This window comes from Coregonus clupeaformis, chromosome 26 (genome assembly GCF_020615455.1).
Source record: "Coregonus clupeaformis isolate EN_2021a chromosome 26, ASM2061545v1, whole genome shotgun sequence".
Taxonomy (NCBI): Eukaryota; Metazoa; Chordata; class Actinopteri; order Salmoniformes; family Salmonidae; genus Coregonus; species Coregonus clupeaformis.
Genome location: NC_059217.1, coordinates 6,580,652 through 6,596,045, shown reverse-complemented (window position 1 = coordinate 6,596,045; position 15,394 = coordinate 6,580,652). Strand labels below are relative to the sequence as shown.

Genomic DNA, 15,394 nt, shown 5'->3' with positions numbered 1-15,394 from the left:
AAAATTCCAGTGTTGGATAGTCATAGCCAGCTAGCTAACATAGCATCCCTCTGTTTGAGCCGGGTGTTTGAGTAGGCTAAACTAGCTAGCTGCATTTGCTAGCTAAGTAAGTGGGAAAAAAAGACAAAATCTCTCTCTCAATGAATTAATTTGTTAAAAACTGTTCAACTATTGTCTCGCTCTCTCTTTGAGTAACGTACACCACATTTTATGCACTGCAGTGCTAGCTAGCTTTAGCTTACGCCTTCAGTACTTGATTAATTCTCTGCTCCTTTGATTGGGTAGACAACATATCAGTTCATGCTGCAAGAGCTCTGATAGGTTGGAGGACGTCCTCCGGAAGTTGTCATAATTACTGTGTAAGTCTATGGAAGGGGGTGAGAACCATGAGCCTCCTAGGTTTTGTATTTAAGTCAATGTACCCAGAGGAGGACAGAAGCTAGCAGTCCTCCGGCTACACCATGGTGCTACCCTACAGAGTGCTGTTGAGGCTACTGTAGACCTTCATTGCAAAACAGTGTGTTTTAATCAATTATTTGGAGACGTGAATATATTTTGTATAGTTTTATCTAAAAAGGATACATTTGAAATGTTTCACTATTTTTATTTTTATGGAATTAACTGAGGAGGATGGTCCTCCCCTTCCTCCTTTGAGGAGCCTCCACTGAGATAAGTTGATTAAGTTGTTTGAACATTTTTAGTCTGTTTTTTAATGCCATCATATTCTGGGATAAAAGTGCAAATAGTCTACTTTAAAACCTAAGCAAATGCACATTTCAAAATAATGTTCAAATTCAAACCAGAGCTACAGTATTATTCAGTATGTGTGTAAAAGTCTCTAGTAGCAGCTGGATTGCAGCAGTGCTTTTCACAGTGAAGTGTGGATATGCAAAAGGCTGCATCAGGTCTCTCTGCTATCCTCTATTCTAGCCTGCCATGCAAACAGCAGCGCTCTCTCTTTCTCTCTTGCAGACAAATGGGACATGGGTTCAAAACTACACTAAAAACACAGACACCTAGACTAATGTGAGGTACTGACACAATTCTACAGAAAACAGAAGCATCTATCTAGCTTAAAGTGAAACCCAAACCCTTTACCATCGAAACACAGAAGAAATAAAGAAAGTAAAATTCGAAAAAAGTTATGTTTGAGAAAAAAGACTATTGAAACATACTTTTAAAGAGTTTATCCTTTCAAACCATTTGTTCCGAGGAGGCGGTGGAGTATTCCAGTGAGTGTCCGTGTCCCCAATTCAGTCTGTTAGAATCCAAGCCTCCCTATTCTCTCTCTGTTCACTCTCGCTCAGCTCAGGTCGCTCTCACACTCACTGGACTGATGCAAGACACCCCTGGAAAAAAAGGGAGCTCGGAGAGGAGGGAGAGAAAGAGAAAAAAACATCACATTCTGAGGATTCTTGGGGGCATGCCAAAATCCCAGAATTCCTCATGCTACACATATCGTTTCAATTAAGTCAAACCCCAGTACCCATTCAGAATGCCCTTTTCTCCTTGAGGAGAACGTTTTCTTTTGACAGCCTGAGGGAGCAATGAAACCACTAATTCATGGCAGCTATAATTCATAAAGCACAGGACATTTCAATTCAAATGTTGCCTATTGTTGTTGTGTGGAAGAAATTACAAATAATTTAAACAAAATAAAACATCAAATAACTTCAATTCAACACTGGAATATTTTTTTTTTTAAATGACACATTTGATAGGGTTTTATTTTACAATACAAAAACCTTTTATAGTGACCATAGATATGACATTGGCAATGCACTTAAGTACAGTGTTTTTACACTGTTAGTACACTTACAACTGTACTGGAATTAGTTTAATTTACATTATTTAGAATTGCAAGCTAGACAACAGTACTGTTACTAAGATAATAACGTATAACAATTCATGAAGCCCTTTTTAGCCTAAACATTATACTCAGTCCACAGAATGAGCTAACCTTAGTGAAGAGTTAGGAGACAGTCACCTCCTGATGACATCATCACCGCCAGTATTCCGTTGCTGATGTAGACCAAAACGTTTGGCCAGACTCAGGAAATAAAAGGGATAGGGAGGATTGAGAAGGTAAGGATCAACTGATCAAATAATGATCACGGGGTGGAATTCTCCTTTAAATGTTTCATTTCCTTCATGGTGGAAAAGCATGGTGTGGCTTAATGAGGAAAGCATATGCTACAGTAGTCCAGTCCAGTCAAGGCCAGTCCAGCCTGCTAAAGCTATCTATGCACATGGTCATGTTTCATACCTGCCTGAAGGAATATAACCGACTAGAATAGACATCACCGTTATTTACCACAGTCAACTCAACATTTACATTGAGGTACACCTTATAAAAGTGTTACCTACGCATTTCCCTCTATCACTGCAATCAATACCTTCTGTCGGAGATACTGTAGCGGGAGTGAGAGCTAGTGAAAGAGAGAAAAGAGGAGATGAGAGAGGAAGAAAAAAGGAGAAAGTGAGAGTAAGTGTGTGCGAGACTGAGACAGACAATCAGACAGAGAGATGGTTAGGAGCCACAGACTATATTTTCTGAGTGGCTGCAGCAGTGAGTGTATCATGCTCTCTCTGCCCATCTTAAACACAAACCATGTGCTGCTGCTGGAATCTCTGATTCAACACACCAGGACTTCTAATGCAAAAAACACCCATCACACACACACAGCCGCACACACACAAACAGAGATAGACAAATCAACACACACTCATAACCACAGAGCTTGCTCGCACACACAAATCCACGCCGCATAGAGACATACACACCACGCTAACCTTGAGTTTAATCAAAGAACTCATACCTGTTCCAAATTGGACATTTCTTTAATAAAGAAAATGGAAAACAATTCCTATGTCATATAGCTCAACAGGGTCATTTTGAAGACAATCAGGCAAAAGACTAGCAGTAGTGTGCTATACTACATAGTAATTATAAATAAAACCCTTCCCATGTACCTACATTACATGTTAATAATCAATCACATTAGGATCATCTGATTACAATCGTTGTACTCCTCTCTATTTGTATCTGTGTGTACAAATCACTTGGTAAAATGCATAGGGGGTAATTTCCCTCTACAAGACATCCATCCATATAAAAATACGTCTTATAAGCAAAATAAATAACTTGATCTTCTGACTGCTTCATCCAGCCATGCAGCCCCGCAACGCAAGGCTTCTGTCCTTCATCTTATGCTGCGGCCATGTGCTCCTCTGAAAAATCTGAAAAAACATTCCACTTGGGGGTTGGATCTCGTGGTACTGAATTATAGCACAGGTTCCCAGGTTTTATAATTCCAATTTGGAAGTTCACATTAAACGTTTTTGGATGTCGGAAACCTGTGTTTCAGATTATTTCCAAGAGTGCATGAACACAGCATTATTGCACTGAAACGGGGGGAGGAGTGGAATAGGTATTTGGCTCATCTCTCTTTTTTGCTCACTCCCACCCTTTCATTCTCTCCCTCTCCATCCTTCTGTCCCTCACACTCCATTCTTCACCAGTTCGTGGACTCCACTCTCGTCGATGACCAGGGTGGGGCGGAACTCTTGACCCCTCACCAGCCCCTCCAGCCCCTGCAACAACAGGAAGTGACATCATCAGGATATGATATCATCAATGCTTGTAAAACTGAATGTAATAACTATAATGGGTAACACTTGTTTTTATATTTCTTTCTATTTGAACAGGGCCCTACTGTTAAGTCCCTCCCCCTTACCTCCCCTCCATAGGACACCAGTGGGGAGATCTCACATTTGATTGGCAGGTCTGTTCCATCCTTCAGGCTGTGGGGAAAAGAGAATGAGTCGGGAGAAGGGAGGAGGAGAGGCTAAATTGGTTCTCTCTTGTGCACGGAGGGAAAAAAGAGAAGAAGCAGCTGGATGTGTGATTCTCTGCTCCAGCTGTTCTTAGATGATTAAACATTTGGAGCATTAAAGCGTCAACATCAGCAGTTCCACAGACTCATAGACCTGTTTCCGGGACAAAAATTAAGCCAATTCCTGGACTAAAAAGCACTTTCAACTGAGATTCCATTTAGTCCAGGAGTAGGCTTATACTAGGTCCAGGAAGACTAAGTCAGCACAAGTTTGAAATGTCAAAAGTGGAAGTGAATGAAGTCTCTCTATTGATTGGGAGAGAGCATACATCACACAGAAAGAGCCACTACACCTTATTACAATCTAATGACACCACTAAGTCGCATTTATGAACATTTATGAATGTTATAAATATTATAAATGGTGTTGAATCATCCTTGAACAATAAAGAGGATTTAAATGTATTTGGTGTTGTCGTCACAATCACAGGTAACTGACCAACATCAGATCTGAAATGGCCACTCATCGTCTCCCCATCTCCCCTTCACCATCAGACAGACAGATTAACACAGCGACATCATCAGTCACATCATCGATCTCAAAGCGTGCCCAGTGCCCATTACCCAGCATGCTCCACATTCCGTGGGTTAGTACCTACTGTCCCAGTTAGCACTAGGCCCTGCTCCAATATCTTATGCATCCTTCCTTTCTTCCTTGAGGTAATCACTGATCTAGCAAGGTTTGATAGGTGATAGCAACCGGGTGGTAAACTGGCATACAATTATTTAATCACGTGCAGACCAGTGATTGACTAAAGAAAGAGGTGAAGGAAGCATGCATATGAAGACTATTGGAACAGAGACCAAGTCAGTGGGCAGGCCAGGTACCTCTGCCCCCACCTGCACAGGACAGGTGATCATGTGACATTGCCCTTTGACCTGGGCCCTAGCACAGCTAAACTCCAGGCTGCATTTCAACACTCGAGTCCTTTTCTCTCCTCGTCTCCTTCCCTTCACCCACACTGATCAGAATAAACTGACCAGGTGAAAGCAGATGACAGGTAACAAGGAGAGGAAGCAACTGTAGAGAATTGAGACAGCCTGGGTGTTTGTGTGTGTGACAGTTGGTTACAGTGAGCGACTGAGAAAGTGTGTGAAAGCCAAAGCCCCGTCACCATGCAGTAACTCAGGTCAGTAGCACAGAGAATAGTTACTTCTGGTTGACATCAGCTGTGCCACTTCCTGCAGGTCCGTCTCTGGAAACATTAAAACATTACACAGGACACACAGGGTTAAGAGGAACTGTGAGGGGGTGCTGTGAGAAAACGTGTGACTGTAAAAAAGCTGTGACAGGGAGACTATATGGTGATGAACGTGTCAACAGGTGGAGAGGTAAATAGAACGTATACTCACTGTGTATGTTTGGTTTGGTGTGTGTGTGTGTGTGTGTGTGTGTGTGTGTGTGTGTGTGTGTGTGTCTCACCTGGGTATTGCGGCCACACGCGTTCCGTTCTCGTCTATGAAGTGTCCTCCAGCATTGAGGACCCAGCGGTGATGCAGGGACATGAGGGCGTGTTTCGTCGTGGTGGGCGTGTCTTTACCGTCCTGGCTGTCAGCGTTCTTCAGGGGAGAGAACTCGTCTTCACGAAGAACCTCGTACACCACAAAGGTCCTGCGACACACACACATTGTGAGAATACATCTTTAGTGATAGCTTTTTCAAGGTAACCCACAACAAAACACACTTATCATCCCATTCCAGTTTTAAACAACCGGAGAGTGATAATTGTGTAGGGTTGTAGAATAGAGCCACATAGAACAGCATCCTCATCTCATGGCAATGAGAAGAATCCTTTGACTCCATGTAAAGTTCTAAAAGCAGCAACATGACTCAGAGATGATGTCATGATGATTAAACCGCTGGAGGGAGGGAGAGAGAGACAGAGGGAGTTAGAGGAGGCTGGAACAGCTCGTAAAACCTGCCTCTTCAAGCCCCAGCAGCAGGAGGAAGAGGATGAGGCTAAGAGGATGTGGTCCTCTGTAGCTCAATTGGTAGAGCATGGCGCTTGTAACGCCAGGGTAGTGGGTTCGATCCCCTGGACCATCCATACGTAAAAATGTATGCACACATGACTGTAAGTCGCTTTGGATAAAAGCATCTGCTAAATGGCATTTTTTAAAAAATTTATTATGAGGAGGGCTGGGCCGGGCCGGGCTGCCTGGCTCTGGGACAGTGGCTCTGGAGCTGGGGTTCCGGCTACGGGTCTGGTGTGTTGGAACATGCCATGTGGCTGGATGCTGGGGTTGGGGCTCCAGAGATCTGGGTGTCAGGACCTGGGTCTTACTAACGGAAGCCTGGCTGTGTGGAGGGAGAACCCTGATTCCTGCTGCCTTTTCTCTTCTCCTCTCCTGCCTCTCCTTGCCCTCACCTCCAGGGTTGGGCAGTCGAATTGAAGGCAGTAATTTCAGAAACACAGCCATGAAACACACACGCTAAAGCCAGCTGGAAAATCACAGCACTCACTTGGAAAACTGGAAGATGTCAAAGACAAATTTTTCCATTTTAATCCCGTTGGGTTTGTCAGGTTTGATTAGCCTTCCCTGCATGTCCACGTACGGGATTTTCTTCTGGGCCACGTGATGCTGCAGCTGAGGCTCGAATGTCCTGAGCGAGAGTGAGAGAGAAAGAGGAAGGGGGAGAGAGAGAGAGGTGGAAAGGGAGAGAGAAAGGGGGTGGGAGAGAAAGAGAGAGAGGAGTGACAGAGAGAAGGGGATAGAGTTAAAAGACAGACAGAGACAGACAAGGGAGATCAGGAAATCTGAAACATGCTCTTGGTTATAACTGTTAAACAATGAAGAGAAAGAAAAACACTGGCAAAGACATCATGTATTTAAAATACCAAAGTCCAGACATAGAAAACTAAACTGCAGCTTTTTCCTCCTTTCATTTCCCTCACCTTAGATTCTGGGTATTCATTAAAAGTCACTGCGATGTTTCCAGACATTTATCAGCTTACAGACACTGCTCATTAGAAACCAGAGAGGGCCAAAGCCACTACATTTCTCTCTCAAGTTATGAGGTTCTCACTAGCCATGTAATGACCTCAAATACCTGCTTAAAATGGGGGTTACACATTCATCATGTAATAACTCACTTATTGTATGGAGGTATGTGTGGCTGTGTGTGTGGCTGTGTGTGCGTGGTGTGTTTACAGTGAGGGAAAAAAGTATTTGATCCCCTGCTGATTTTGTACGTTTGCCCACTGACAAAGACAAGATCAGTCTATAATTTTAATGGTAGGTTTATTTGAACAGTGAGAGACAGAATAACAACAACAAAATCCAGAAAAACGCATGTCAAAAATGTTATAAATTGTTTTGCATTTTAATGAGGGAAATCAGTATTTGACCCCTCTGCAAAACATGACTTAGTACTTGGTGGCAAAACCCTTGTTGGCAATCACAGAGGTCAGACGTTTCTTGTAGTTGGCCACCAGGTTTGCACACATCTCAGGAGGGATTTTGTCCCAGTTCGCTTTGCCGATCTTCTCCAAGTCATTAAGGTTTCGAGGCTGACGTTTGGCAACTCGAACCTTCAGCTCCCTCCACAGATTTTCTATGGGATTAAGGTCTGGAGACTGGCTAGGCCACTCCAGGACCTTAATGTGCTTCTTCTTGAGCCACTCCATTGTTGCCTTGGCCGTGTGTTTTGGGTCATTGACATGCTGGAATACCCATCCACGACCCATTTTCAATGCCCTGGCTGAGGGAAGTAGGTTCTCACCCAAGATTTGACAGTACATGGCCCCGTCCATTGTCCCTTTGATGCTGTGAAGTTGTCCTGTCCCCTTAGCAGAAAAACACCCCCAAAGCATAATGTTTCCACCTCCATGTTTGACGGTGGGGATGGTGTTCTTGGGGTCATAGGCAGCATTCCTCCTCCTCCTCCAAACACGGCGAGTTGAGTTGATGCCAAAGACATCGATTTTGGTCTCATCTGACCACAACACTTTCACCCAGTTCTCCTCTGAATCATTCAGATGTTCATGGGCAAACTTCAGATGGGCCTGTATATGTGCTTTCTTGAGCAGGGGGACCTTGCGGGCGCTGCAGGATTTCAGTCCTTCACGGTGTAGTGTGTTACCAATTGTTTTCTTGGTGACTATGGTCCCAGCTGCCTTGAGATCATTGACAAGATCCTCCCGTGTAGTTCTGGGCTGATTCCTCACCGTTCTCATGATCAATGCAACTCGACTAGGTGAGATCTTGCATGGAGCCCCAGGCCGAGGGAGATTGACAGGTCTTTTGTGTTTCTTCCATTTGCGAATAATCGCATCAACTGTTGTCACCTTCTCACCAAGCTGCTTGGCGATGGTCTTGTAGCCCATTCCACATTTACATTTACATTTTAGTCATTTAGCAGACGCTCTTATCCAGAGCGACTTACAGTTAGTGAATACATTTTATTTTTTTATACTGGCCCCCCGTGGGAATCGAACCCACAACCCTGGCGTTGCAAACGCCATGCTCTATCAACTGAGCTACATCCCTGCCGGCCATTCCCTCCCCTACCCTGGACGACGCTGGGCCAATTGTGCGCCGCCCATGAGTCTCCCGGTCGCGGCCGGCTGCGACAGAGCCTGGATTCGAACCAGGATCTCTAGTGGCCTAGTATTCCAGCCTTGTGTAGGTCTACAATCGTGTCCCTGACATCCTTGGAGAGCTCTTTGGTCTTGGCCATGGTGGAGAGTTTGGAATCTGATTGATTGATTGCTTCTGTGGACAGGTGTCTTTTATACAGGTAGAAAACTGAGATTAGGAGCACTCCCTTTAAGAGTGTGCTCCTAATCTCAGCTCATTACCTGTATAAAAGACACCTGGGAGCCAGAAATCTTTCTGATTGAGAGGGGGTCAAATACTTATTTCCCTCATTAAAATGCAAATTAATTTATAACATTTTTGACATGCGTTTTTCTGGATTTTTTTGTTGTTATCCTGTCTCTCACTGTTCAAATAAACCTACCATTAAAATTATAGACAGTGGGCAAACGTACAAAATCAGCAGGGGATCAAATACTTTTTTCCCTCACTGTAGCTGTGTTAAATGTGTGTGTATGCATGTTTGTGTGTGTGTGAGACTCACTGGACGACGTCCCTGAGGAAGGGTAGTGTGAAGAAGTGATTGGCTACGTTTCCAGCGTTGAACATCAACCGCCCGTCCGCGCTGCGCTCCTCAGCCGTAGCCAAGGAGATCTCGCTGTATTCTACCACCTGGTAACATCCGTCCACCTTACAGACCACGCCCACCGCCTCCGTTGGATTGGTCTTCTCCACCACCTGGAAGTGATGTCACAGGAAAGGATTTTACCTCACCTGGGACTACTACCAGATTCTGCCCTCCTCTTCAAAGCGTGCACTAGTTCACTCCCCCTTTAAAAGTATTTGATTGCCATTTACAGAGAGGTTTGGAATTAGGGTCAAAACGTTGCAGACAGAAATGAAGACATGGATGTGATTCTTAAAAATAGGATTTGACTGTACATTTTAGTGACTGGAGTCTGGTCCAAATCAGAGATCCAGCCCTCTGCCCATCTGGTTGGCAGTCCAAATGACAGAGCTGGGCTTGTTGAGGGGGTTAGTGGTGGGAGAGAGTCTGGGCCTTGATGAGGGTGAGGGCTGGGATAGGGTGGGGAGGGGTTTAGCTATGGGGGAGAGGCTTGGTGGAAGAAGCCACATCAACTGCAGTCTGTCAGTTAACGACAGGAGGGTGGGTCCCTGCATTCCTCTGATCCTAGCAGAGCCTCCACACCACAGCTCACAGACTGACACGCAGCAGGAATGGGTTTACTACAGCTCTCAACATGGAGTTAAATATTTAATTTAATTACATCTGTACTTCATAGGCATATTTCAAGTGTTAAAAGCCTTTTCTCCATTCTGCAGAGTTTTGTGGTGATGGTGTGACAAGTTGCACAGAACTGGTAAATGTGCAGGCTAGGCTGCAGTCAGGTTAATGTACAAAGCACGTTGTTGGACGTCACAGAAAATGATACATGCTTTTGAAGCTAATTTCAGGAGTCTTTGGAGATCTTTCATGGTATGTCTCTATGTATGCTGTAAAGACATCAGTGTACAAAAGTAACTGAGAAGGATTCAAGCCAATCCTGCAGAACTTAACCCAAAATGTCAACTGAACAATCTGGTCTTGGTGTGTTCGTGTTAAGTGCGGCCTGTCACTAATAACGAACTAAGGGAGATGGGGAGGAGGTGAGGGGGAGTGCAGGGGTGAGGGGTAGGGTGAGAAGGGAGTGTCCACTCATGTGAAGAAAGTGCACACTAACGAAGGGTTATAGCAGCTTCTATTCTAAAGGGTGTCGAATGGGGACCAGCCAGCCAAAACATTCCTGTGTGTGTGTGTTTGTGTAGCAGCTCTGAGACAGTGATCAGAGGGTGTTACAGACATCACATAGCTGCTACCAGAAGGATGAAATGGATCATATAACAGCTAGGTCCCAATCTCTGCTCTAGTGCTGCATGGATGGAAGACTTTCCTCCCAAGTTTAGTCTTACTACTTCTATCCTCCTCACAGTACTCATGCACACTGACTTCACACAGACGCGTGTGTGTTCGCGTGGTAGGGGTGCTGTAACGCTGAACGCTAGCCAATGTCAGACCTCACCAACATCGGAAGATGAAAGTAAAAAAACAAGAAACATTTTTAATAGTTATATAAATAAGTACCTTGCACTGCCACGCTAGTTAAACACACATCGTAAAAAACGTAGCTTTCCTGAGAAGAAACCAGTTAAGTTTCCTATTTAACCACTGCTCCCTGTAAAGTTTTCTTCCCTCTCAAAAATAGTACACCGTGTCCAAACTCATTGTGTAGAAAAAACAGATTCATACATCAGGCTTGTGATATGTGATACTATAGGCTGAGTGGTCCAAGCCTTCTCTGTGTTAGAGGGCTGTGTGGTTCCCTCACTGTTCATAATGAGGCAGTAAAGGCCAGTATCACTTCATATAGTGGCAGCAGTTACAGTGCCTTGCAAAAGTATTCATCCCCCTTGGCGTTTTTCCTATTTTGTTGCATTACAACCTGTAATTTAAATGGATTTTTATGTGGATTTCATGTAATGGACATACACAAAATAGTCCAAATTGGTGAAGTGAAATGAAAAAAAAAACTTGTTTCAAAAAATTCAAAAAAATAAATAACAGAAAAGTGGTGCGTGCATATGTATACACCCCCGTTGCTATGAAGCCCCTAAATAAGATCTGGCGCAACCAATTACCTTCAGAAGTCACATAATTAGTTAAATAAAGTCTACCTGTGTGCAATTTAAGTGTCACATGATCTGTCACATGATCTCAGTATATTACACCTGTTCTGAAAGGCTCCAGAGTCTGCAACACCACTAAGCAAGGGGCACCACCAAGCAGGGGCACCATGAAGACCAAGGAGCTCTCCAAACAGGTCAGGGACAAAGTTGTGGAGAAGTACAGATCAGGGTTGGGTTATAAAAAAACATCCGAAACTTTGCACATCCCACGGAGCACCATTAAATCCATTATTAAAAAATGGAAAGAATATGACACCACAACAAACCTGCCAAGAGAGGGCCGCCCACCAAAACTCACAGACAAGGCAAGGAGGGCATTAATCAGAGGCAACAAAGAGACCAAAGTTAACCCTGAAGGAGCTGCAAAGCTCCACAGCGGAGATTGGAGTATCTGTCCATTGGACCACTTTAAGCCGTCCACTCCACAGAGCTGGGCTTTACGGAAGAGAGGCCAGAAAAAAGCCATTGCTTAAAGAAAAAAATAAGCAAACACGTTTGGTGTTCGCCAAAAGGCATGTGGGACACTCCCCAAACATATGGAAGAAGGTACTCTGGTCAGATGAGACTAAAATTGAGCTTTTTGGCCATCAAGGAAAACACTATGTCTGGCGCAAACCCAACACCTCTCATCACCCCGAGAACACCATCCCCACAGTGAAGCATGGTGGTGGCAGCATCATGCTGTGGGGATGTTTTTCCATCGGCAGGGACTGGGAAACTGGTCAGAATTGAAGGAATGATGGGTGGCGCTAAATACAGTGAAATTGTTGAGGGAAACCTGTTTCAGTCTTCCAGAGATTTGAGACTGGGATGGAGGTTCACCTTCCAGCAGGACAATGACACTAAGCATACTGCTAAAGCAACACACAAGTGGTTTAAGGGGAAACATTGAAATGTCTTGGAATGGCCTAGTCAAAGACCAGACCTCAATCCAATTGAGAATCTGTGGTATGACTTATAGATTGCTGTACACCAGCGGAACCCATCCAACTTGAAGGAGCTGGAGCAGTTTTGCCTTGAAGAATGGGCAAACATCCTAGTGGCTAGATGTGCCAAGCTTATAGAGACGTACCCCAAGAGACTTGCAGCTGTAATTGCTGCAAAAGGTGGCTCTGGGGGGGTGAAAAGTTATGCACGTTCAAGTTCTGTTTTTTTGTCTTATTTCTTGTTTGTTTGCATCTTCAAAGTGGTAGGCATGTTGTGTAAATCAAATGATACAAACCCTCCCAAAATAAATTTTAATTCCAAGTTGTAAGGCAGCAAAATAGGAAAAATGCCAAAGGGGTGAATACTTTAGCAAGCCACTGTATTTTTATTCTTTAGTGTTTGTTTTAGTCAAATTGTCTTATAATCTCAGTCATCAAACCAATCAATGTACAGTGAGATTACTTGAAGTAGCAATGAATGAGACTCCCTGGAAGTGTTTTTAAGAGGAATAGCCTATCATTTGTCTAGCTTAAAAACTCCTCTGCTCAGACCTTGGCTCTAGGCGGAACCCTTTACAGACAGACTTTACGGTATAATAAATAATCAAAACATATTTTTTTTAAAGATCAGCCAATGTTTTTTTAGAGCCCAATTCATACATTCCTATTTTTACAACATTGTTGCTGTGATAATAATTTTATATCTCCCGTGCACATACTGGCAATTTAGGAGTGGGAGTAGATGTGGGCCAATGTGGGTGGATATCAATTTTTTATAAATCCAGGGAGATATGTATACTGTAACTAAGAAAGTAATACTAAGTGTATGTTGTGTAGTAAGCTGTTAGTAGCCCATGTGCCTCACCCTAATAATTTGGTATATTTTCCCCTCTTAATTTCACCTACTGTTCTGACTTGGTGGTGCACATGTGGCCTAACCTGTTTTAGAGAAATGTAATCATTGAATATCGTAAGAGCTTTCATTGTCTGCTTATATGCCCCCTTTATTTATCCTACAGTTCTGACTTGGTGTACAGGGAGAACACTGTAAGAACGGCCCATTGTACATTTCAAAAGTGCTGAACAAATAGTTATATTGACTACGTCCGTCCTAGCTCGCTCATTAATATCCTAATCGAAATGACTGATTACCTCTTATCCGCTTGTCATCCCCTTATGCCATAGTTTGTACATCCTCAATTGTCTGTAGAAACCACATTTGTTTAAGCAAGTCAGCCATATCAGCTATGTTTTTTTTAAGGCAGTAAATGAGGCTGAATGAACTGTTTCGCTGCCAGACAAGGCTGCGCTGATAGCCAGGTGTAGCAGTGGTAAGATGTTGGGACAGCTTTATGTAGGCCCTAACAGTTTGTGGGCACCGTTTGTCACCGTTATAGTGCAATTAATGTATTGTTTAGTGTTGTGTTGTGTAGTGGCTTTGCTGGCATGCATCCCACATGTGTTTGTTTTTTTGCCCTACCAAGATTGACATGCTAAAATCGCCACTGATAGTAGTGCATTTATACTTCTTGCGCTTAGCGGAGCAGAGCAGCTGTGAAGGAAATAGTAAAGGAACTGAGTTTGTTTATACAGGACCTCCCGCCCCTACCGTCAACCAATCCTGTCAATGCGGGGCTATACAGAGTACTCCACATTGTTACACAATTTGGGAGGCACACAGCGATTCGGTATGGCGCTCGAGTTGGCCGCTCCAAGCCTCTGGAGGCTCCGCAATTGAGTCACACCCTCCATAGGGAGCCTCCGAATCACATTTCCAGCGCAAGTAAAATTGTCTTTAAGCCGTAGGTAGAACTTTACCGCAATCATGACTAGGTCAGATGGCGGAAGGAAAAGTAGAGGCTTTGTCGCCGGCCATACCTTTCATATACAAAGAAAAGTTGGCGGGATGTTAAAGTTGGCCGAAATTCGTCTTGATTTGAACCGTGTATGTGAAGAAATGCCTGCTGCTTAACTCCTTCTGGGTGATGGCAGTCTACACCCCCACCTTTTGGTGAACTAGAAGAAGTGCAGTTCTTTATAGAGGAGAAGTCGTGCCAAGGCAGTTTTCAATGTCTCATCGAAGACAGTACAGTATGAAGATGGGCTAAAACTGCTTTTCCAATAGAAATCCCCGATCACACTTGTACGCTAGCTAAGCGCATGCGTTCTCCGAAGTCTCGCTATGTTGCGCTTCTGGATTTAGACACTCTGTGGGTTCACCGCGCTATGGCCTGTCACGTGTCCGGTGAAAGAGGCACACCCTGCTAAAATTGAACAGTAATAGAATATGCGCTGCTCGGTCATACTGTCAATAAGGAAGCATGAGGCATCGTTCAGAAAACGCATCTCTCCATAAAATATGTTAGAATTTTCGAACTAGTTTTCAGTGGGAAGGCAGGCAAATCATTTTAAATCAAAAGCAAACACTTTGCATGTGAAAACAGAATAATACTCGTTACTCCACATGCTTAATTAACCTACATCACTTTTGTTTTTAGCTGACTTCACTGTTGGCCAGAGCAGGGCGCCTGGCTCATGCCAGGGAGGCAGCCAGGTTCCAAAACGAATACAAATCACTTTTCACCAGGTGCAAACTGCCACCCGGGCCAGTTTAATCGAATCCCCTCAGTCACACCCTCTTATCCAAACACACATTTACTGAACACAGTTTCATGTTTCAATACTACTTCCTGGTCTGGTATTGCACAACAGGACCTGAACCACCAGCAGATCAAGGACTGGATGATGACGCACATCGTCAGAGTCTAAATTAATTTCAATAACTTCCTTCTCATTCCAGAGTGACCAACCATACTGCTTTCAGCTCAAAGCCTTTGTGAACATTGGCTTAGAGGGAGAGACCAGGAGAGGAAAACACTTTAAGCTACTGAGATAGGACCTGACTAGAGAAGGAAGGAAGTCATTTAAGAGTATTGGAACACATCGGGTGACCTCATGAGTCACATTTGGCCACATTGTGAGAGACAGAAGAGGGCAGAGAGACAGCGAGAGACCGCAATAGAGAGCTGGCCGAGAGAAACTTCCAGTGAGAAAGAGACAGAGAGCTACAAACCTTAGCCCCACAGTCTCCTCCTTTCTGGACACAGAAGCCGACAAAGGCAGGGTCTGCTACTTTAACCAGTATGTTGTCCACACAGTACACATGGATGAACCCGATCCTCCTCTGTTCCATGTCCTCCACGATCCCCTGAGTACCCAGAGCTCTGTACAGACCCCCGTTACCATCTGAAATACAGACACACACATCAGTAGACCCGTTATCATCTA

General features: G+C 44.1%; 2 protein-coding genes across 6 annotated transcripts in view; both read right to left on the bottom strand.

Annotated features, from left to right (window-relative positions):
• LOC121540135 (discoidin domain-containing receptor 2-like) overlaps positions 1-1,333 on the bottom strand; it is a 55,817-nt gene extending 54,484 nt beyond the window's left edge. For all 3 annotated transcript variants that reach the window (XM_041848753.2, XM_045207705.1, XM_045207704.1), the window contains exon 1: positions 1,176-1,333. The gene's annotated coding sequence lies outside the window, so the exon portion shown is untranslated. The remainder of the gene's footprint in view (positions 1-1,175) is intronic.
• A 357-nt stretch (positions 1,334-1,690) lies between these two features.
• Positions 1,691-15,394, bottom strand: part of LOC121540133 (UDP-N-acetylhexosamine pyrophosphorylase) — a 29,517-nt gene continuing 15,813 nt past the window's right edge. For 2 of the 3 annotated variants that reach the window (XM_041848750.2, XM_041848749.2), the window contains exons 5-11: positions 15,180-15,352; positions 8,980-9,173; positions 6,361-6,501; positions 5,320-5,508; positions 5,051-5,092; positions 3,738-3,804; positions 1,691-3,594 (exon numbers count right to left, since the gene is read on the bottom strand). In XM_041848750.2, the coding sequence (XP_041704684.1) occupies positions 3,502-3,594; positions 3,738-3,804; positions 5,051-5,092; positions 5,320-5,508; positions 6,361-6,501; positions 8,980-9,173; positions 15,180-15,352 (899 nt within the window). In that variant the 3' untranslated portion in view covers positions 1,691-3,501. The remainder of the gene's footprint in view (positions 3,595-3,737; positions 3,805-5,050; positions 5,093-5,319; positions 5,509-6,360; positions 6,502-8,979; positions 9,174-15,179; positions 15,353-15,394) is intronic. The other variant, XM_041848751.2, reaches the window with a different exon arrangement.